The 24,493-nt window shown below is 45.7% G+C and overlaps 2 protein-coding genes across 2 annotated transcripts; both read right to left on the reverse strand.

The window, feature by feature from the left end:
• Window positions 1-285: 285 nt before the first annotated feature.
• LOC130357001 (Ig-like V-type domain-containing protein FAM187A) lies at window positions 286-1,710 on the reverse strand. Its single transcript, XM_056559273.1, has one exon. The coding sequence runs from the start codon at window positions 1,661-1,663 to the stop codon at window positions 416-418; it is 1,248 nt and encodes a 415-aa protein (XP_056415248.1). The 5' UTR covers window positions 1,664-1,710; the 3' UTR covers window positions 286-415.
• A 10,571-nt stretch (window positions 1,711-12,281) lies between these two features.
• Window positions 12,282-13,756, reverse strand: LOC130356999 (Ig-like V-type domain-containing protein FAM187A). Its single transcript, XM_056559271.1, has one exon. The coding sequence runs from the start codon at window positions 13,657-13,659 to the stop codon at window positions 12,412-12,414; it is 1,248 nt and encodes a 415-aa protein (XP_056415246.1). The 5' UTR covers window positions 13,660-13,756; the 3' UTR covers window positions 12,282-12,411.
• Window positions 13,757-24,493: the final 10,737 nt, after the last annotated feature.

The following is a 24,493-nucleotide window of genomic DNA, read 5'->3' on the forward strand; positions in this document are numbered from 1 at the left end:
GGCCCCCTCTGCTGGTGTCACCTCCCAGCACCCTCTCTCGCCCTCTGGAAGAGGAGCGGAGTGGGTGCCGTCATTGTCACCCCCAGCAGGAGTCCTGATTCACGTGCAGGTAACGGCAGGCAGCCCTGATTCGATGGCAGGCATCCTGTTCTGTTCACCGCCAGATTACCGGTGGTGAAGAGAAACACAGAGGGCATACAGGTACGCCCTTGATCCTGGTGGGGTTAAACAGACCATGAACTTTGTTACTTATATAAAAAAAAAAAAAAAAAACACGGAAGCATTTTATTAGTTTTATTAATATTAACATGCAAAGCAACACTAGATATATAGAAGACATCTTCTTCTTTTCTGTATGGATCTCATATTCCGTCATCATGTATTGAACTGCAATGTTCGGCACACAGGAGGAGGCTCAGGTACAACAGCAAAAGAACTTTGCACAATGAACGACGAGGAAGATAATGATGAGCACTGGAATACTTATCAAAATGTTCTTCATGACAAATATAGCATCTGGATCGCTGAACTTACGTTTTTTCAGAGGATCTCTTTGCACAGACAACTTAAAGCCGGCCGTCAGTTTCCCCTGCAGCCAGCAATAGTAGGTTCCTGCGTCACTGTACTGGATGGAGCGAAAGTTCAGATGGCCTCCATGATCAATGAAGACTCTCATAGACTTTTTAGCACCAATTAGATTCTCTGTGAGATAAAGTCGCTCATTATCTTTGTCCCAGGCCACCGCATGTTCTGGCCTTACTCCTGGACAAGAAATACTCATTCTGCTGCCCATTGTTTGAGTATGAATCTCCATTGGTACCTTAGAGATCCATGGGATGTAATCTTTAAGCTTTCCTATAGTGTGCATCAGAGTGCTCAACATGCCCATAACTCCCTTCTTCCGCACATGACATTTAGTCATGCAGCTCCGGATCAGGATCTCTGGTCTTCGCTTGGAGAGCAATTTCTTGAATTTGAGTGGAACGGCTTCTGAGCCACATGAAGACACATCATTTTTGTTTGCATGAAATCTGGGGTTGAGGTAGGAACTATTGACATAGCACAGGCCAATGCTCCTTTGTTCCCCTCTGACATCACATCGGTCACACACTGTCCAATCCGAAAAAGTGGTGAAGGCCACAAAGTATTTGTTTTTCAGATGTGGCTGTGGCTTGCCATCTTTCTCTACAAAAGATACAAGGGCATCCTTGGAGTCCTGAATATCAACATTGTATCCATAAAAGAAGTGTCCATCCTGTGTGCCGCATAGATAATTTCCGGAATTTTCTATTTGTGCCTTATGTACAATAAGGTTGAACATCCGGATAGTGAACTTTAAAGAGGTATCATAAGCGTCCCGAACATTTTCTACATCGAGTTGCACCGTACCTTTGAAGTCTGTGAGGACCATGGGCTTGTCTCCGCTCTTCTTCTGGTAGTACCATACCACGTACTTTGTTTCCTCAGGCTTGCATTGGCAAGGAAGTTCAATTGTCACGTCAGACAGATAAGCAGCCGTTTCAAACAGGAGGTATGCCGGGCATTTTGTAGAGCTGAGTATGTCGTCATCTTTCGCAATAGTGGTTGAGCTGCTTGCAGGAATGAAATAAAGCAAGAAAATGGCAGCTACAAAAGCGAGAAGAGGACAATATTGAAGCATCATCTTCAGGTAGAAGAGTAGCAGTCTAATCGTATGCAAGATAAAGCATCAAGTGGGATCATTTGTTGACTGCTATCGGTATAACCTGAGAGACACCACCGTGTCATGATGATGTCACTTCCTTAAGATTCTAAGTTCTATTGCATGTCTCCTAAGGAGTTGATCTGCTTTAGTCAATACCTTTTTGTTAGAAAAGTTGTCCAGGGTTAAAAAAATCGTGGCTGCTTTCTGCCAAAAAAAAGCATCACAGTATTGGGGAGATTCATCAAAACCTGTGCAGAGGAAAAGTTGCCAGTTGCCCATAGCAACCAATCAGATCGCTTCTTTCATTTTCAACAAGGCCTCTGCAGAAAATCTGGCCATCTTTTCCTTTGCACAGGTTTTGATAAATCTCCCCCTATATGTGTCTGGTTCAGCACAATCCACCATAAGGCGGCCTTCACACACGACAGTTTCTATTTTGTTTTTTTATACTGCACTGCAGCTATTGAGCCAAGGCCAGCAGTGGATCCAGTGGGATGGAGAAGTACAAGTCCTTTCTTTTTATTTCTCATTCCTTTAGAATACACTTTGGGGCTTAAAAACTGCAGGGGCAGTTTAAAAAGAAAAGAATAGAAACTACTGGGCTTATGGAGCAAAATTGCAATACCAGACACAGCCCATCGTCAGGTGTGGTGCTGTGTCTGGAATAGTAAGAGTTTTAGTCTGGGAGCAGCCAGAAAACCACAGGATGGGAAACACTAATCTACAAAGTGCAACTGCTATTCCAAGCTGTCAGTGAATGAAGGTAGTTGTAGTTTTCCAACACCTGGAGAGTCAAAGGTTGGGGGACACTGAGCTAAGCAAACTTCTGCAAGCCAAACATAGTGATCCCCCGACCTACGATGGCCCCGACATACGATCATTTCAACATACGATGGCCTCTCAGAGGCAGCATCAACATACGATGATTTTGTATGTCGGGGCCATCGCATAAATGGCTATCCGGCAGCACAGACTGCTTCAGCTGCCACCAGATAGCCGTTTACGGTGCCCCGTGTGGTCTGCTGACGATCACTTACCTGTCCTCGGGCTCCGGCGCGTCCTCATCGGGATCCCCTGCATCGTCGGTGCTCTTCATCGTCGTCATCACGTCACTGTTGTAGTTTTGCAACATCTGGAGGTCCGCAGGTTGTAGACCACTGTCCTATACTTAACATTGCACGGATTCCTCAACATACGATGGTTTCAACAAACGATGGTCCATTTGGAATGGATTACCATCGTATGTTGAGGGACCACTGTACATCAATGTCCTAAAGCTTTTTTGTTTCTTAATAGTCTGCTAAAATATATAAAATATATCAGTGTTGGTAAAATCTATCAGCCCGGCATCCAGTCTGTCTTAACCTCTTCAGGACGCCGGGCGTATGCATACGCCCTGCATCCCGAGTCCTTAAGGACATGGGGCATATGCATACGCCCGTGGGAATTCCGGTCCCCGCCGCTAGCTGGTTGGGGACCGAACCGGGATGCCTGCTGAAATCATAAAGTGGCCACTGCCGGGCTATCGGAGGCCTCGATCCGCTACTAAGCAGCCCGCAGGGATGTCCCGAACGTGACGGGGCCCTCTGCGGGCACAGGGCCCGGAGCAGGTGTTCCATGAGCACCAATGATGATCCAGCCCTGACCGACGGTGGGGGGGGGGGGGGGGGGGTAAAGGAAGGGGGCAGTAAGCGATATTTACTGCTGCCCTTCCTAGTGGGTGCCAAACTGAAAGTCCCAGCATGCCCATACAGCCAAAGGCTGTCTGGGCATGCTGGGAGTTGTAGTTTTGCAAAATCTGGAGGGTCACAGTTTGGAGACCACTGTTACAGTGGTGCCCAAACAGTAGCCCTCCAGATGTTGCCAAACTACAACTCTCAGCATTCTTAGACTGCCCAGGAATGCTGGGAGTTGTAGTTCTGTAACATCTGTCCCTTCAGATTTTGCAAGTTTCATGAAATTTTGGAAAATTGCTGCTCTACTTTGAAGCCCTCTAATTTTTTCAAAAAGTAAAAATATGTCCATTTTATGATGCCAATATAAAGTGGACATCAAAAACAAAATGAAACAAAAATGTAGTCAGCACCTAGCCCAAAACATGAGTGCACGCTACTGTGGCAAGTACAAGACATGTAAAAAAAAAAGAAAATGGCAGCAGCACACTTGGTCAACAAAATGGAGGCTCTTAGCGCACTTTTTGATCAAAACGTGTCCCCCATCCACCACGTGGAGGTGGCCTCATATAGGATGGGACCCTAACATTCACTCACCTCAGGCTGGGCGACATGCTGGATCCACTAACAACCTAAAACCACCTCCTGTGAAATAGGGGAGGGGATGCACGGCTACAGAGGGAGCCACTCCCCCCACATTGCACAGCAAAAACAAAATGAAACAAAAATGTAGTCAGCACCTAGGCCAATACACGGGTGCACGCTACTGTGGCAAGTACAAGACATGTAAAAAAAAGAAAATGGCAGCAGCACACTTGGTCAACAAAATGGAGGCTCTTAGCGCACTTTTTGATCAAAACGTGTCCCCCATCCACCACGTGGAGGTGGCCTCATATAGGATGGGACCCTAACATTCACTCACCTCAGGCCGTGCATCCCCTCCCCTATTTCACAGGAGGTGGTTTTAGGTTGTTAGTGGATCCAGAATGTCGCCCAGCCTGAGGTGAGTGAATGTTAGGGTCCCATCCTATATGAGGCCCACTCCACGTGGTGGATGGGGGACACGTTTTGATCAAACAATGCGCTAAGAGCCTCCATTTTGTTGACCAAGTGTGCTGCTGCCATTTTCTTTTTCTTTTTTTACATATAAAGTGGACATATTGTATTTGTGAATAAAAATTTAATTTATTTGGAATATCCATTTTCCTTACAAGCAGAGAGCTTCAAAGTTAGAAAAATGCAACATTTTCTAAATTTTCATGAAATTTGGGGATTTTTCACCAAAAATGGATGCAAGTAATGACCAAAATTTACCACCAAAATAAAGTAGAATATGTCACGAAAAAACATTCTCAGAATCTGAATATTCAGTAAAAGTGTTTTAGAGTTATTAATGCGTAAAGTGACGGTGGTCAGAATTGCGAAAAAGGGCTCAATCCTTAAGGTGAAAAAGGGCTGCGTCCTTAACCCCTTAAGGACCCAGCCATTTTACACCTCAGGACCCGGCCATTTTTTGCACATCTGACCACTGTCACTTTAAACCTTAATAACTCTGGAATGCTTTTAGTTATCATTCTGATTCCGAGATTGTTTTTTCGTGACATATTCTACTTTAACATAGTGGTAAATTTTTGTGGTAACTTGCATCCTTTCTTGGTGAAAAATCCCAAAATTTTATGAAAATTTTGAAAATTTTGCATTTTTCTAACTTTGAAGCTCTCTGCTTGTAAGGAAAATGGATATTACAAATAATTTTTTTTTATTCACATATACAATATGTCCACTTTATGTTTGCATCATAAAATTGATGAGTTTTTACTTTTGGAAGACATCAGAGGGCTTCAAAGTTCAGCAGCAATTTTCCAATTTTTCACAAAATTTCCAAACTCACAATTTTTCATGGACCAGTTCAGGTTTGAAGTGGATTTGAAGGGTCTTCATATTAGAAATACCCCACAAATGACCGCATTATAAATACTGCACCCCCCAAAGTATTCAAAATGACATTCAGTCCGCGTTTTAGCCCTTTAGGTGTTTCACAGGAATAACAGCAAAGTGAAGGAGAAAATTCACAATCTCCATTTTTTACACTCGCATGTTCTTGTAAACCCAATTTTTGAATTTTTACAAGGGGAAAAAGGAGAAAATGTATACTTATATTTGTAGCCCAATTTCTCTCGAGTAAGCACATACCTCATATGTCTATGTAAAGTGTTCGGCGGGCGCGGTAGAGGGCTCAGAAGGGAAGAACGACAAGGGGATTTTGGAGAGTACGTTTTTTTGAAATGGTTTTTGGGGGGCATGTTGCATTTAGGAAGCCCCTATGGTGCCAGAACAGCAAAAATCCCCCACATGGCATACCATGTTGGAAACTAGACCCCTTGAGGTACGTAACAAGTAATAAAGTGAGCCTTAATACCCCCACAGGAGTTTCACGACTTTTGCATATGTAAAAAAAATAAAAATAAAATTTCACTAAAATGTGTGTTTCCCCCCAAATTTCACATTTTTGCAAGGGTTAATAGCAGAAAATACCCCCCAAACATTGTAACCCCATCTCTTCTGAGTATGAAGGTACCCCATTAGTTGACCTTAGGTGTACTATGGGTGAACTACAATGCTCAGAAGAGAAGGAGTCATATTTGGCTTTTTGAGAGCAAATTTTGCTCGGGGGCATGTCGCATTTAGGAAGCCCCTATGGTGCCAGGACAGCAAAAAAAAAAACACATGGCATACCATTTTGGAAACTAGACCCCTTGTGGAACGTAACAAGAAATAAAGTGAGCCTTAATACTCCACAGTGGTTTCACGACTTTTGCATACGTAAAAAAAAAAAAAAAAAATCACTAAAAGGTGTGTTTCCCCCCCAAATTTCACATTTTTGCAAGGGTTAATAACAGAAAATACCACCCCAAATTTGTAACCACATCTCTTCTGAGTATGGAGGTACCCCATAAGTTGACCTGAAGCGCACTACGGGCAAACTCCAATGCTCAGAAGAGAAGGAGTCATATTTGGCTTTTTGAGAGCAAATTTTGCTCGGGGGGCATATCGCATTTAGGAAGCCCATATGGTGCCAGGACAGCAAAATAACCCCCACATGGCATACCATTTTGGAAACTAGACCCCTTGAGGAACGTAAGAAGGCGTAAAGGGAGCATTTACCCCCCCACTGGTGTCTGTCATATCTTTGGAACAGTGGGCTGTACAACATTTTTAATTTGCACAGCCCACTCTTCCAAAGATCTGTCAGACACCAGTGGGGTGTAAATTCTCACTGCACCCCTCATTACATTCCGTGAGGGGTGTAGTTTCCGAAATGGAGTCACATGTGGGGTTTTGTTTTTTTTGCGTTTGTCAAAACCGCTGTAACAATCAGCCACCCCTGTGAAAAACACCTCAAATGTACATGGTGCACTCTCCCTTCTGGGCCTTGTTGTGCGCCCCCAGAGCACTTTGCGCCCACATATGGGGTATCTCCGTACTCGGGAGAAATTGCGTTACAAATTTTGGGGGGTGTTTTTCCCCTTTACCTCTTGTCAAAATGAAAAGTATAGGGCAACACCAGCATGTTAGTGTAAAAAGTTTTTTTTTTTTACACTAACATGCTGGTGTAGACCCCAACTTCACCTTTTCATAAGAGGTGAAAGGAGAAAAAGACCCCCAAGATTTGTTAGTCAATTTCTTCCGAGTACGGAGATACCCCATATGTGACCCTAAACTGTTGCCTTGAAATACGACAGGGCTCCAAAGTAAGAGCGCCATGCGCAATTGAGGCCTGAATTAGGGATTTGCATAGGGGTGGACATAGGGGTATTCTACAATAGTGATTCCCAAACAGGGGGCCTCCAGCTGTTGCAAAACTCCCAGCATGCCTGGACAGTCAACGGCTGTCCGGCAATACTGGGAGTTGTTGTTTTGCAACAGCTGGAGGCTCCATTTTGGAAACAGTGGCGTACCAGGCGTTTTTCATTTTTATTGGGGAGGGAGGGGGGCTGTGTAGGGGTATGTGTATATGTAGTGTTTTTTACTTTTTATTTTATTTTGTGTAAGTGTAGTGTTTTTTACTTTTTATTTTATTTTGTGTAAGTGTAGTGTTTTTAGGGTACAGTCACATGGGCGGGGGATTACAGCGAGTTTGAGCTGCCGCGCAAAATTTGCTGCATTGCAAACTTGCAGCCCGATACTCACTGTAAGCCCCCTGCCCATGTGAATGTACCCTGTACATTCACAGGGGGGGGGGGGGGGGGGGACCTCCAGCTGTTGCAAAACTACTACTCCCAGCATGCCTGAGAATGTTTGGGAGTTGTGGTTTTGCAACAGCTGGAGGCACACGGGTTGGGAAACACTGAGTTAGGAAACAATGTTTCCCAACCAGTGTGCCTCCAGCTGTTGCAAAACCACAACTCCCAAACATTCTCAGGCATGCTGGGAGTAGTAGTTCGGCAACATCTTTAGAGCCAGATGTTGCCGAACTACAACTCCCAGCATGCTTGGAGTTGTAGTTTTGCAACATCTGGAGGACTACAGTTTGCAGACCACTAATACAGTGGTTCCCAATCTGTGCCCTTCCAGATGTTGCAAAACTACAACCCCCAGTATGCCAAAACTGTCCAGCATGCTGGGAGTTGTAGTTCTGCAACATCTGAAGGGCCAGATGTTACAGAACTACAACTCCCAGCATGCCTGGACAGTAAGGGCATGCTGAGGATGTGTAGTTTTGCAACATCTGGAAGGGCACAGTGGTCCAAAAACTGTGGACCTCCAGATGTTGCAAAACTGCAACTCCCAGCATGCCCAGACGCCAAGGGCTGTCTGGGCATGCTGGGAGTTGTAGTTTACAGGGTCCTATTACAGCAATGCATGTCGCTTTACTGCGAGGTGCATTGCTGTAAAGGGCCCGACCGCGGCTGAAGATATACTCACCTGTCGCCGCCGCCGCCATCTTCTTCGCCGGGATCCGGGTCTTCGGGGACGAGGTAAGTACCAGGGCCGGTCCCCAGCACTCCCCCGTCCCCTGCCGCGTCCTCAGGTCTTCCTCCCGTCCTCTCCGGACTTTCAGGGGCCGGGCAGGACGGGAGGAAGTAACCGCCCCCCCCTCCTGCGATTGGTCGGTTAACTAACCGACAGATCGCAGGGTATAGGAGGAGGTGGCAGGCTTGCCACCTCGCTCCTATACGTTAGCATGGTCCTGGCTGTCTGTGACAGCCGGGATCATGCGAAATTACCGGGCGGTCGGGTCCCAGAGACCCGATCAGCCCGGTATCGCCGCAGATCGCAAGGGCGATTTCCCTTGCGATTTGCGGCGATCGCAGACATGGGGGGCCTACATGGCCCCCCTCGGCGTTTGCCCTGGATGCCTGCTGAAGGATTTCAGCAGGCATCCGGTTCCGATCTCTGACCGGCGAGCGGCAGAGACCGGAAAACGCCAGGACGTACGGGGACGTCCTGGGTCCTTAAGGCCCAGGGTGCGGGGACGTCCCCGTACGTCCTGGGTCCTTAAGAGGTTAAGGGGTTAAATCAACTGGTGCCAGAAAGTTAAACAGATTTGTAAATTACTTTTATTAAAAAATCTTACTCCTTCCAGTACTTATCAGCTGCTGTATGCTCCACAGGAAGTTCTTTTCTTTTTGAATTCCTTTCTGCCTAACCACAGTGCTCTCTGCTGACACCTCTGTCCATGTCAGGAACTGTCCAGAGCAGGAGCAAATCCCCATAGTAAATCTCTCTTGCTCTGGACAGTTCCTGACATGGACAGAGGTGACAGCAGAGAGCATTGTGGTCAAACAGAAAGGAAATTCAAAAGGAAAAGGACTTCCTGTGGAGCATACAGAAGCTGATAAGTACTGGAAGGATTAAGATTTTTTTTTTAATAAAAGTAATTTACAAATCTGTTTAACTTTCTGGCACCAGTTGATTTAAAAAAAAAAAAAATATAAAAAAAAAAAGGTTTTGCAGGGGAATACACTTTTAAGGCTCCCCCAATGGCAGTCTACACAGGAGAATTTCTGCACGGAAGTCTGCATAAAAATTCTGCAGAAATTAATTGCCAATGTACTTCAATGGAATTCTGCCATCCCTTTCACACAGCTACATAATTTGGGCAGCAGGAATTCCATTGAAGTGAATGGGCAATTAATTTCTGCAGAATTTACTGCCGAATTCAGTACAGAAATTCTGCAGCGGGAACCCTGCTTAACACTCGGAAGCTTTTACACCAAGTACATTTTTTTTTACACTATTCTCATCTTTAAAAAAAAAAAAAAAAAGGGGGCATAGTCTTTTTCCCTAATGTATGACATTTTTAAAGCCCAATAGAGTATTTGGGATGTACATTTTTGGTTGATATTTGCTTTATAATAGTGTAAAGATAATTATCATGCATATTCTGCAATCATTAACCTGCAACCTGTCACTTGTTGGGATTTTTTTTTTTCAATCAAAAATTGATGATGATGAAAACCTTTTTGAATTTTTCCATAAAAAGAATTTTGAGGACATCATTGTTTTTGGCAATGTTCCGAATGTTAAATACTCATTAAATAGGGATGTCTCATGAATGTTTAGTATTATTTTCTTAGCATTTATTAGTTTCTGTTCTTTGTTGAAGCCTTTTGTGGTATGTAACTGTATATTCATACTAACAGTATGGACTTTTTTGGGCTAAAAATGCTGTCGCAAGATGTTAGCTGGGAGTCAATAGGGAGACATGAAATGCCACACATTGTCCCTCATTTACTATTGCAAACCCGACATGTGTTGACGGGTTGTGTGCCAGACTCTGGCGCATTGTGCCAGAAATTCTGTCTGCACCAGAATTTGTGCCAGGATTGAAAAAACCCTACTAGCTCTCCATTTTACTAAGAAAACCCCTTTAAAAATGGGCGTGGCCATGGGGGAAATGGGGCGTGGTCACCAAAAGGGGCGTGATCCCAACATTTTCACAAAAACACAACATACTTACTGAGGTTTCCACAGAAAATGTGGTGGATTTGAGCTGAGGAAAACCCAACAGATCAGATCATGTGTAAAAAAAAGGAAAATGTAGGGAAAAGTGAAAAATGTAGGGAAAAAAATTTGTAGGGAATTAAAACCCACAAAAAAACCTACACTCCACTCTTAGTAAATCAGGCCATTGTGTTTTCTGCTTTCTCTTTTGGCACGTTTTTAGCCTTTTGTGGCATTTTTAGGCTAAAAGGCATTTTCCCAAAATCACATGCTGAAGGTATGGCATTTCGTAAATGGCAGACAAAACTTCTTCCCCCTTATTCTTTTATAGTGATGAGCGGCATTGGCCATATTCGGATTCGCGATATTTCACTAATATATAGACGAATATTCGTCCTATATTCGAGAATTTCGCGTATTTGTTATATTTGCATATTCGTGTATTTGCGGAAGAAAACAGTGAGGGGGTGGGTAACTCTACTATTGGTTGCTAGGGATGTTGTTGATAACCGCTGACAAGTGTATTTGCATCATTCTAATTGGCCCACAAGTGAAAAGAAGGAATATGCGAATATTCACATATGCGAATAAGCGGAAAAATGTGAATATTCATAATTTTTAATATATAGTGAATATATTCGCAATATTCACAAATTCGTGAATTTGCCATATTCGCTATAAAAATTTGAAATGCGAATATTCGTGCCCAACACTAGTAACCAGCAGACACCACTGAGCAAATCACCAGTTTAGGCCTCAAATGGACATGGTGTGCTCTCACTCCTGAGCCCTGTTGTGCGCCCGCAGAGCACTTTAACACCTACATATGGGGTATTTCCATTGCATTACAAATTTTGAGGGGCTTTTTTAACTTTGCCTCTTGTGAAAATGAAACGTATGGGGCAACACCAGCATGTTAGTGTAAAAAAAACATTTTTTTTTTTTTACACTAACATGCTGGTGTAGACCTCAACTTTACCTTTTCATAAGGGGTAAAAGGAGAAATGGCCCCCAAAATTGCCCCCCAATGGCTGTCCGGCAATAATGGGAGTTGTTGTTTTGCAACAGCTGGAGGCTCCATTTTGGAAACAGGTCTAACTGGGTTCACAGCAAGTTTCCAGCTGGGAATTAGAGCTGTGGCGGAAAATTTGCCGCAGCTCAAACTTGCAGTGGAAAACTCACTGAAACCCCCCGCCCGTGTCACATTGGGGGGGGCCTCCAGCTGTTGCAATACTATAACTCTCAGCATGCTGTGACAGACCGTGGATGCTCGGAGTTGTAGTTAAGCAACAGCTGGAGGCACACTGGTTGGGAAACAATATGTAAGGTAACAGATTACCGCAGTGTTTCTGCACCAGTGTACCTCCAGCTGTTGCAAAACTACAATGCCCAGCATACATGGTCTGTCAGTGCATGCTGGGAGTTGTAGTTTTGCAACAGCTGGAGGCACACTGGTTGCAAAACACTGAGTTAGGTAACAAATCCTAACCCAATGTTTCGCAACCTGTGTGCCTCCAGCTGTTGCAAAACTAAAACTCTCAGCATGCCCTTTGGCTGTGCATGCTGGGAGTTGTTGCTAAGCAACAGCAGAAGGCAAGGCCTCACCTCCTACTGCTGCTGTCATTTTCTCGCCGTTGATCGTCGTCGCTGGTTCTGAGGCCCGCAATACCGCCACTGACACCAGGGATTGGGGGTGCCCCATTGCTGGTATCACCTCCCAGCACCCGCTCTCGCCCTCTGGAAGAGGAGCGGAGTGGGTGCCGTCATTGTCACCCCCAGCAGGAACCCTGATTCATGTGCAGGTAACGGTAGCAGCCCTGATTCGATGGCAGGCATCCTGTTCCGTTCACCGCCAGATTACCGGTGGTGAAGAGAAACACAGAGGGCATACAGGTACGCCCTTGGTCCTGGTGGGGTTAAACAGACCATGAACTTTGTTACTTATATTAAAAATAAAAATAAAACACGGAAGCATTTTATTCGTTTTATTAATATTAACATGCAAAGCAACACTAGATATATAGAAGACATCTTCTTCCTTTCTGTATGGATCTCATACTCCGTCATCATGTATTGAACTGCAATGTTCGGCACACAGGAGGAGGCTCAGGTACAACAGCAAAAGAACTTTGCACAATAAACGACGATGAAGATAATGATGAGCACTGGAATACTTATCAAAATGTTCTTCATGACAAATATAGCATCTGGATCGCTGAACTTACGTTTTTTCAGAGGATCTCTTTGCACAGACAACTTAAAGCCGGCCGTCAGTTTCCCCTGCAGCCAGCAATAGTAGGTTCCTGCGTCACTGTACTGGATGGAGCGAAAGTTCAGATGGCCTCCATGATCAATGAAGACTCTCATAGACTTTTTAGCACCAATTAGATTCTCTGTGAGATAAAGTCGCTCATTATCTTTGTCCCAGGCCACCGCATGTTCCGGCCTTACTCCTGGACAAGAAATACTCATTCTGCTGCCCATTGTTTGAGTATGAATCTCCATTGGTACCTTAGAGATCCATGGGATGTAATCTTTAAGCTTTCCTATAGTGTGCATCAGAGTGCTCAACATGCCCATAACTCCCTTCTTCCGCACATGACATTTAGTCATGCAGCTCCGGATCATGATCTCTGGTCTTCGCTTGGAGAGCAATTTCTTGAATTTGAGTGGAACGGCTTCTGAGCCACATGAAGACACATCATTCTTGTTTGCATGAAATCTGGGGTTGAGGTAGGAACTATTGACATAGCACAGGCCAATGCTCCTTTGTTCCCCTCTTACATCACATCGGTCACAAACTGTCCAATCCGAAAAAGTGGTGAAGGCCACAAAGTATTTGTTTTTCAGATGTGGCTGTGGCTTGCCATCTTTCTCTACAAAAGATACAAGGGCATCCTTGGAGTCCTGAATATCAACATTGTATCCATAAAAGAAGTGTCCATCCTGTGTGCCGCATAGATAATTTCCGGAATTTTCTATTTGTGCCTTATGTACAATAAGGTTGAACATCCGGATAGTGAACTTTAAAGAGGTATCATAAGCGTCCCGAACATTTTCTACATCGAGTTGCACCGTACCTTTGAAGTCTGTGAGGACCATGGGCTTGTCTCCGCTCTTCTTCTGGTAGTACCATACCACGTACTTTGTTTCCTCAGGCTTGCATTGGCAAGGAAGTTCAATTGTCACGTCAGACAGATAAGCAGCCGTTTCAAACAGGAGGTATGCCGGGCATTTTGTAGAGCTGAGTATGTCGTCATCTTTCGCAATAGTGGTTGAGCTGCTTGCAGGAATGAAATAAAGCAAGAAAATGGCAGCTACAAAAGCGAGAAGAGGACAATATCGAAGCATCATCTTCAGGTAGAAGAGTAGCAGTCTAATCGTATGCAAGATAAAGCATCAAGTGGGATCATTTGTTGACTGCTATCGGTATAACCTGAGAGACACCACCGTGTCATGATGATGTCACTTCCTTAAGATTCTAAGTTCTATTGCATGTCTCCTAAGGAGTTGATCTGCTTTACTCAATACCTTTTTGTTAGAAAAGTTGTCCAGGGTTAAAAAAAATCGTGGCTGCTTTCTGCCAAAAAAAAGCATCACAGTATTGGGGAGATTCATCAAAACCTGTGCAGAGGAAAAGTTGCCAAGTTGCCCATAGAAACCAATCAGATCGCTTCTTTCATTTTTAACAAGGCCTCTGCAGAAAATCTGTCCATCTTTTCCTTTGCACAGGTTTTGATAAATCTCCCCCTATATGTGTCTGGTTCAGCACAATCCACCATAAGGCGGCCTTCACACACGACAGTTTCTATTTTGTTTTTTTATACTGCACTGCAGCTATTGAGCCAAGGCCAGCAGTGGATCCAGTGGGAAGGAGAAGTACAAGTCCTTTCTTTTTATTTCTCATTCCTTTAGAATACACTTTGGGGCTTAAACACTGCAGGGGCAGTTTAAAAAGAAAAGAATAGAAACTACTGTGCGTCATGGCAGGCTTATGGAGCAAAATTGCAATACCAGACACAGCCCATCGTCAGGTGTGGTGCTGTGTCTGGAATAGTAAGAGTTTTAGTCTGGGAGCAGCCAGAAAACCACAGGATGGGAAACACTAATCTACAAAGTGCAACTGCTATTCCAAGCTGTCAGTGAATGAAGGTAGTTGTAGTTTTCCAACACCTGGAGAGTCAAAGGATGGGGGACACTGATCTAAGCAAACTTCTGCAAGCTAAATACAGTGACCCCCCGACCTACGATGGCCCCGACATACAATCATTTCAACATATGATGGCCTCTCAGAGGCAGCATCAAGATACGATGCTTTTGTATGTCGGGGCCATCGCATAAACGGCTATCCGGCAGCACAGACTGCTTCAGCTGCCACCGGATAGCCGTTTACGGTGCCCTGTGTGGTCCGCTGACGATCACTTACCTGTCCTCGGGGCTCCGGCTTGTCCTCTTCGGGATCCCCTGCATAGTCGGCGCTCTTCATCGTCGTCATCACGTCACTGCGCATGCCGTCCCGTCATCCAATAGGAGCTGGGTGCGTAGCGACGTGATGGCGGCGGCGGAGAGCGCGGATGCCGGGGAAGCAGAGGCCTTGCCGGAGCATCGGGGACACCCCGGGGACGCGGCGACAGCGATGGAAGGCGACATCCAGGGCAGCGGTGACGAGCGGTGATGGTCTGGAGCGGCGGGGACAGGTGAGTACAACCTCCAATACCAGTGGTCTTCAACCTGCGGACCTCCAGATGTTGCAAAACTACAACTCCCAGCATGCCCGGACAGCCTTTGGCTGTCCGGGCATGCTGGGTGTTGTAGTTTTGCAACATCTGGAGGTCTGCAGGTTGTAGACCACTGTCCTATACTTTACATTGCACGGATCCCTCAACATGCGATGGTTGCAACAAACGATGGTCCATTTGGAACGGATTACCATCGTATGTTGAGGGACCACTGTATATCAATTGCATAAAGCTTTTTTGTGTCTTAATAGTCTGCTAAAATATATAAAATATATCAGTGTTGGTAAAATGTATCAGCCCGGCATCCAGTCTGTCTTAATCACCAATGACTGACTACTACATTGTAGCAAAACCACAGCAACGAGAAGAATTCCTTCTGCATGGAGAATTGTACACAAAAAACATTTGGGTAAATAGTCAAATGTGGTGAAGGGGTGGTGCTGGTGATAATGTAGGGTACATTGGTGTTAACCCTTAGTTGGCATGACGCCAGGGTGAGGTTTCCTCAATGTAATAGTCCTACCGCCAACCGTCCCACAAACGGCAGGGAGAAATAACGGAATGTCCACAGAAGGTTTTATGAAGTAAACTTGAAGTAACTTTACTGTATATTTTATGCAACGGCATGGAACATAACAGTCTTTGAGAGAGAAAACCGTGGTATAGGTTCCTCACAGGTTTGCTGGGACTCCGGGATCAATGAGCTTTGATGCTAGCCACTGTGCTACTATTTTTAGGAGATTTAAGTTTCTAGTAGTCACACAAAATTCAGTAAACTGAGCTTGGATAACTCATGTTTTTTGTGGCTGCTAGGTATTAGGCTTCAGGCCTAGCTTGAATTGATGCTGATGAGATGATTAGATGATTAGATGATGAGATGGGCCTGCTTTCATGTACAGGTCTCAAGAGAGTAGGCCTAAGAGAGAGAATTTAGTGGCTGCAGCCCCTTATATATCAAGGGGGTGGGATAAAGCTCATTGGTCAGCAGAACCTGTCAGTCCTGACCCAGTGAACTCTGGGTATCACATGACCCAAAGGTCCTTAAACCATAATACAATTTATTTACAGGCACGTGACCTCTAAGGTCCTATACAGAGGTATTCCTATAAAACCTATTAAACATATATATTTTTTGATTAAATGCCATTTATATGAGGTGACTAGGGGTTAGTCCTAAAGGAGAGCCCTATTGTCATGGAGGGACTATGGCTGAGGGGACTTTAGACTAAGGGACAGGACCAAGTCCTGTTCCGGGACGCCACACAAAGACGTGTCATTAGGGCTCTTTATTTTGTTAACTTTGCCTCATTTTCAGAAGGGTGTTTGGCCTTTTGAAAATGTGGGGCAAATAACAAAAATAACACGATCATGGCCTCTAAGTGTAATAGCAGCACAATGACTGGCAGCACCAGAAGAACTAGGACCAAGAAAAATTATTCTGGGTGTCAAAAGTGAAGTTCTTCAAAGCCTGGAAGCCTGTGCTAGCATTTCTCCTGCGGTGTTGCTATCAGTGTGTGAAGAGTGGGAGAAGTGGGTTGCATTGACAATCCAACACAATGGGCAGCACATTGAACACATTTTATAAGTGGTCAGAAACTTGTAAATAACTCATGAAAGAATAAAGTTACATTAAAACCAAGCACATCATTGTTTTTTTGTGAAATTCCCAATAAGTTTGATGTGTCACATGACCCTCTTCCTATTGAAAAAAACTAAAGTTGGATTCAAAATGTCTGACTTCAAAATGGCCGCCATGGTCACCGCCCATCTTGGAAAGTTTCCCCCCTCACATATACTAATGTGCCACAAACAGGAAGTTAATATCACCAACCATTCCCATTTTATTAAGGTGTATCCATATAGATGGCCCACCCTGTATTTCTGTTTCCTTCTAGACCAGTATCCTGATCACACGGTGGAGTGTGCCCACTGGCTGGAAGTCTATTTGGAGGTAATATTGTTTTCCCTTCATGTTCGGAGTGGGGAGTCTAGTTTGTTCTTTCTATGTTTCCAGTGTGAACAGTGTTCTATGTTTCCTGATCTGTTTAGTGTTTTACATTCAGTTCATCTGTTCATCCCCTGGTTTCTGCTATATACTTGTTCTATATCTAGTCTTGTTCATTTATTCATTTGCCGTTTATCCTGATTCCGATTTCTGAACTGTATGTTAGTACGCTATATCATGCCCTGTTTGTTTATATCGTGTCTGATTTATCTGGTTGTTGGGTTGTGTTCCCGACTATGTACAGTCGGCTGCCTATTTTACCTATAGGCAGAGTAGACCCTGGATCAACAGGTGCAATGATCAAACAGCACACCTTCATCCATCCGTATCCTGAAAATATAGCTAGTGCAGAGATAACAAAAATCTGGTATTAGATTATTTATTATATTATCATAAGAGTCACTAGTTTTTTAATATGTCCCTCAGTGTTTATTTATTCCCCCCACAGTCCCAATATTTTTCATTCTACTATTTGCAGGTATTTGTTGCCAAAAAAAAAACAGTGTCCTATTTATCTGCATGGCTAACCAAATTGTATAAATCCATAATTCTGTGTTGGTTTGGTTTTCTGCTATGATCTGACAATCATTATCTTATCGCTAGTATAACATTTCCCCCCACAAGGAAAGTTATTATCTTGCTGAATACAAAACGCTAGAGCGGAGTTAGGCAAAAGAGATAAGCCGCCATCTCCATTAGTAGGCATGAAAAGCAAGATCAGGATGGAGTATTTAAAGACGATGTGTCCACAAGGCATACCGCATTGACCGCATTGACCGCATTGAACGCATTGACCGCATCCCCGCCACCATGTCAACCCAGCCTCAGGAAATGGATCTGTTCTGCCTCTGATAATAATCCTAATTTATTTTATTATTTTTATTTAATTATTTTTTACAGAACCTGAGAGCATGGAATTAACCCCTGCCCTTTGTCTATCACCCCCAGTTGTGTTCCTTTTGCTGAATCTGTAAGGCTAGTTTTATTTTCCACACAGGCTCAAAAACTGCAGTGGCAGATGTCCAAAAACTAAAAAAAACACCAGAAAAAAATAGTGTGGAAACCTGGCGTAACAGAGATTTACATATCCCATGCACTGTCTGTATGACTACACATTAGGAAGCTTGTAGCTATGTTCAACACACAGTGACCCCCCCCCCCGACCTACGATGGCCCCCACATACGATCATTTCAACATACGATGGCCATCGCATGTTGAAGGCAGCATCAACATACGATGCTTTTGTATGTCGGGGCCATCGCATAAACGGCTATCCGGCAGTGTAGACTGCTTCAGCTACCACCGGATAGCTGCTTATGGTGCCCAGTGTGGTCTGCTGACGATCACTTACCTGTCCTCGGGGCTCCGGCGCGTCCTCTTTGGGATCCCCTGCATCGTTGGCGCTCTCCTCCAACATCATCACGTTGCTGCAAACGCCGTCCCGTCATCCAATAGGAGCGGCGTGCGTAGCGATGTGATGGCGGCGACGGAGAGCGAGGATGCCGGGGAATCAGAGGCCTTGCCGGAGCGTCGGGGACACCCCGGGGATGCAGCAACAGCGATGGACGGCGACATCCAGAGCAGCGGTGACGGTCTGTAGAAGTGGGGACACGTGAGTATTACCTCCAATATTAGTGGTCTTCAACCTGCAGACCTCCAGATGTTGCAAAACTACACCTCCCAGCATGCCCGGACAGCGGTTGGCTGTCCAGGCATGCTGGGTGTTGTAGTTTTGCAACATCTGGAGGTCGGCAGGTTGTAGACCACTGTCCTATACTTTACATTGCACGGATCCCTCAACATACGATGGTTTCAACAAACGATGGTCCATTTGGAACGGATTACCATTGTATGTTGAGGGACCACTGTATTTTTACTTGTGTTTGCTACATAAAATAAAGTCACGTTCTTTTCACTTGCATTTCCTGTGTCTCTTTGTATAAGACGTCTTTAAAAGAAAACATTTTTATTGCTCGGAAACAAAATACAATGAATACCATGAAAAATTATCCTCAACATAAATAATTGGGGTTATACAGTGTTTCCCAACAAGCGGAATTTCCGCACCAATTGCGCTTCCGCTTCCTTGGGTGGTTTCCGGCTTGTGCGAATTTTGTGTGGAATTCGTGTGGAAATTCAGAAGTGTGGAGTCCCATAGAAGTCTATTGGGCTTTCATCTGAGGCGCAATTCTGCAAATTCCACCTGTGTGAATAGACCCTAAGGCTGTGTGCACACTGCTGCTGTGCTTTGACCCATTCAGGGTCCGTTCAGCTCTTATATTAACGGGCAACGACGGTAACTTACAATGGTCATCCAGGAACCAATTAATATTGTAACTTGAGGGACCACTGTACTTTGTAACATATATGTACATAAGTACTGTATAGAACAAATATAAAACATAACATAAAATACTAAATATCTTCAGAGGAAAACACAGCCAGGACAGCAACAGAAACAGTAGGTAAAAAATCTGGAAGGCTTTGTGGCAGAGTAAGAAGTGATAAGCTGTACAAGTGCACCCCCTGGAGGCAGATTAGGGGTACAGCTTACAATATCTGCACACAGTTCATGCATGGCAAAGTATACGCTAAATCTATAGTTTCTGTTATTTCTATAGTATTACTATTTAGACATGGTATAGTGAGTGATGTTATTTAGTCACCATGGGGGAGATTTATCAAAACCAGTGCAGAGAAAAAGCTGACCAGTTGCCCATAGCAACCAATCACATTTCTTCTTTCATTTTTAACAAGGCCTCTGCAAAATGAAAGAAGCGATCTGATTGGTTGCTATGGGCAACTCAGCAACTTTTTTTTCCAGGTATGAGAGAAATCATGACTAGGGGATAGTCTATGCCGCTGTGAACCCTTAAACCCTTTAATAAATAGGCCACAGAAGCCCACTTTTATTAAATAACTTATTTTAACAAATATAAATAACTTTATTAAATAATCAGGTGAACATTACCAATAACATTATCAACAGTACTAATAACAACCTTAAACACTATCCCAGCAGGAGGGGGACCTGAAGGCACACGATTCTTCAGTCTCCTACTTTACCCTTGGCCATGCCTCACCTGACCCAAGGGCACATCGTTCGGAGACCATTCCCCCTTTGGGACCGCTCCCACAGGGAATTTCCACCACCGGCTGGGTACCGCCCCAGCCCCACCATACTAAACTCCAATCCTCTTCATCCGGGTCTCTCAAAATGCCTCCAAGTCTCCCTCCAGCCCCTGCCACAGCAGACACGAGTGACACCTTACTCGCAGCCGGCCACCCACAACTTGCTCTCTCCACTGCCTCCTGGAGGGCAAGCGCCCACAAGTCCGTCCCGATAGCATTCAAATGAATGCCATCGGACGCCATGAACTCCACCGAAGGCACCTCCAACTCCCTGTGTCTAGCCACCAACCCCCCATTCCTGGCCACGAACCAACCAACTTCCCGATTGACCTTAGCTCGGGCCCGATTAATGCCTCAAACCGACCTTGCCTGTCACTAAACCAGCCGGGCCACGATATCAGACCATATGATCAGATTCCAAGGGAATGAGGCCCACAACCTCAACAGGTCCAATTTAATATCACGCATTAAAGCCCTCGATGTGCGCGCCCCCAGATCATTGCCCCTGGCATGTAACACTAGGACAACCGGAGCCCTATCCAGCACAACATACAAGTGAACAAACGGCAGCAAACCGGCCCACAACAGGCCCCCTTTCCCCAACCACCTAACCTGAGCCACCTCCCTGTCAAGTCCCAGCTGACGCCCATTCGGGCGGATGGCCGCCCACTTGGCGCCCCTCCTGACGTATGAATGCCCCACGATCCACACGAGGCATGGAACTGGCCCTGAAAAACACAAACAGAACATAAACAAAAACCACCAACACAAGCACACAGTAAGCCACAACCAACCCCCTCATAACAACTAAGGCTGAAAATACAATCTAAAACGCTCTGATTCCCACCTCCCTATCCTACGAATAACCTAAGGCCCCAAACCCCATCTCGCCGCCTCCAGAGCCACCCCGATTCTAAACGAGTGAGAGCTAAACTCCCGAGACGGTCTCCCCCGCGCATCCAAACAGCGGCAAAAAACCTGAGTGAACTGGTAGCAAGACAAAAATTTCCCATTCTCATGACCCAATAAGGACCCCAACTCAGTCGGGTGAAGCACCATGAAAGCACGAAAACACTCCACCGGACACATGATGGACCCCCCGCACCACAGCCAACCGGACAATGAAACCCGACCAAGCTGATTTGCTTTTGCTTTTACTATATCACCGCGGCGGTCATAAGGTGGAGAGATGCGTTTCCAGTAATGAGTTATACTGTGAGTATTATCGGAATTGCATTCTGCTATTTAAAAGCATAATCATAGCCTGTCCAACGTTTCACCGATGGACTCGGCTTTGTCAAGGACTCATTAGCCTATGAGTCCTTGACAAAGCCGAGTCCATCGGTGAAACGTTGGACAGGCTATGATTATGCTTTTAAATAGCAGAATGCAATTCCGATAATACTCACAGTATAACTCATTACTGGAAACGCATCTCTCCACCTTATGACTGCCGCGGTGATATAGTAAAAGATACAGTGTGTCATATATAAATAGGGGGATTGATGCCACTCCAGACATTATAACAATAGTGCAGTGGCACAATATCGAACACACTCTGTGCTTTTAATTAGTTTGCACACAATGGGTTTTATGCTCTATGGAGCCTAATAAAGTTATAATATAAGAAACAGTGGGTGTATCTTAGTTTGGGCATATTAGTCTGAGGGTTTATCCCTCAGTTGTGTTGTTATATTTACCCCGGAACCTCTGGGAGATTGTGTTTTTTTGAACACGGCACTCCAACATCTGCCACACCAACAACACATCTGACACCAATAAACCCCCTGCCACTTTCCTACTAGGGCGACCAATTTCGAGACCCAAAAGGCCCCAAAAAAGGCCAAAGCAAAGGCCAACTTAAACAACGCCACTTCAAACCCCGAAAAACACACCCGTGACAACTCCTCCCCCGGTTCCAATAGACACCGAGCACCTAGAGTCCCGAACCACAATCCCTCTCCGAAAACCCTCCGCTGCCTGCCAAACCAAAAATGTCTTAGTTACATCCACCAAACCTCGAGCCTTATACCAAAAGGCGAGCGCCGCTAGCGGCGCCCCAGCCCAGCCGGAGACACTCCCTCACCAAACAACCGTGCTATGTAAAACAAAACCAATACCTCCTAATCTCCGGGCCCCCACTTCCCACCAACTTCCAACAATAAAGCTTCCCATTCTCCCCAACACCGACCATAACTCGTCCAAGTTGACTCACTCACTGACCGCAGCACCAACGCCAGCGCAGCTCTCGCACCACAGTCCACAGCCGATCCGGGCAAGGAATGCCCTGAACCTCTGCGTCCGGGGCCAGCCTCGGAAATCGCTCCCACTGGAAACGAGAAAGAGAGTCAGCAATTTGAGTAAGAACCCCAGGCACATGGAAAGCGAAAAAATGCGCATTCAAAACCAAACCCATCAGCACCTGCATGACGTTTGCTAAGGCGATACCCCCCATATCTCAGCTGCCACCAAAATGGGAAACAGCTCCAAGAGCACCAAATTACGAACCAGTCCTGATGCCCTCCATGACTCCGGCCACTCACCCACGCACCACTGACCTTGACAGAAAGCCCAAAACCCTTGACTGCCCGACGTGTCGGTGAACAACTCAATGTTCCAATTGGACACCTGCTGGTCCATCCACACCAACCTCCCATTATACTCTCCCAGACATTCCTGCCACTTCAACAAATCGGCCCGCAGATCCGCCATTAGGCGCATGAAATGGTGAGGCCGCCAAGCTCCAGCCGTGGCCGCCGCCAGATTGCAACAAAAAACATGGCCCATCGACATAATACGACAAGCGAAATTAAGGCGACCCAACAGCGATCCGCAAGCTTATCCTCCGGAAGTTGACATTTCATAGCCACTGTGTCAATAACGATGCCCAGGAATTTCAACTCAGTAGCAGGCCCCTCCGTTTTGTCGAGCGCCAAAGGCACCCCAAAATGGGCCACCAATCTCTTCATGGTTTGCAACAAAATGGCGTAAAAAAACGCAGAGCCCCTCGGACCGATGAATAACAAGTCATCGGTGCAAAACCGACTCCACCTGTGACTCCAAGCGCTCAACCCATTCCAAAAACTTAGCAAAATACTCAAAATATGCACAAGAGATGGAACAACCCATCGGAAGGCACATGTCCACAAATGACTCCCCTTCCCAACAGCACACCAACAAATGAAAACTATCCAGATGGACCAGCAGTAGCCGGAACACCGCCTCAATGTCAGTTTTGGCAAGCAGCGCCCAAGCCCGTAACTCCGAACCCAAACCAAAGCCTTATCAAAAGACGTATATGAAACAACGCATAGCGTTGGATCAATGCCCTCATTCACCGACGCCCCCTCCAGGTGCGAGAAGTGGTGGATAAGGCGAAATTTATTTGCCTCCTTCTTTGGAATAAAACCCAAAAAGGGACAAACGCAGATCATGAACTGGGAGGTCCCGAAACAGCCCAGCCATCCTGCCCGACCCTACCTCCTTCAACAATTTCTCCCGCACCACCTCCGGATTACGGAGGGCCGAAACCATATTCCGCATTTCCCCCTCCGGACGCTCCGTGGAACACGGAATCCGGAACCCATCCTCAAAACCCGCCCTCAAAAGACGGGCCACCTGCCTATCGGGGTACCGTGCGAGGTAAGGAAGTATCCTTCCCATCATCACTGGCATCGCCCCTCTTCTGGTCAGCATCGCCACCCCCTCGCCCATTGCCCCTCTTAAAACACTGGGACAGGCTATGGCCCCCCGCAACCGGAACACTCATGCTTAAAACAACAGGACTCGCTGAACTTACACTGACCCTCGTTGTACTGCCAGCAGCAACCTTTTCCTGCCCCCGTCGGCCGGCTGGACCCAAGTCCGAAGCCGCCGGCCCCGTCTCGAAAGGACTGCAAAGCCCCACTCCCTTTCGGCGCTGCCATCAGGCACATCCACAGGCTAATGTGCTTGTTGTCCCACCACAAAGACGCCCTAACCGCCTTCCGCTGACGAAACTGCTCATCATACCTGAGCCAAGCCATGCCGCCATAAACCCTATACGCCTCCCCAATAGAGTCCAAATAGCAAAAGAGGCCGGAACAGTGCTCTGGCGCCTTCTCCCCTATCATGCTTGCCAGAATAGCAAAAGCCTGCAACCAATTCGTAAAAGTGTGAGGAATCAGGTGATAACGACGCCTCTCCTCCTCCTCCTTTTTCGACTCGTCTGGCTTAACCCGGTCCAGGTTAAATATTTCCAAGGGGAGCAAAGAAAAAATCTCTACATACTCCCCCTTCCGAATGCGCTCCCTAACCTCCGGCTTCAAATGG

Source organism: Hyla sarda, chromosome 2, assembly GCF_029499605.1.
Source record: "Hyla sarda isolate aHylSar1 chromosome 2, aHylSar1.hap1, whole genome shotgun sequence".
Lineage (NCBI taxonomy): Eukaryota > Metazoa > Chordata > Amphibia > Anura > Hylidae > Hyla > Hyla sarda.

Bases quoted from the DNA above. Each gene is read 5' to 3' on its own strand.
- LOC130357001 (XM_056559273.1), bottom strand. From the start codon at position 1,663: ATGATGCTTCAATATTGTCCTCTTCTCGCTTTTGTAGCTGCCATTTTC.
- LOC130356999 (XM_056559271.1), bottom strand. From the start codon at position 13,659: ATGATGCTTCGATATTGTCCTCTTCTCGCTTTTGTAGCTGCCATTTTC.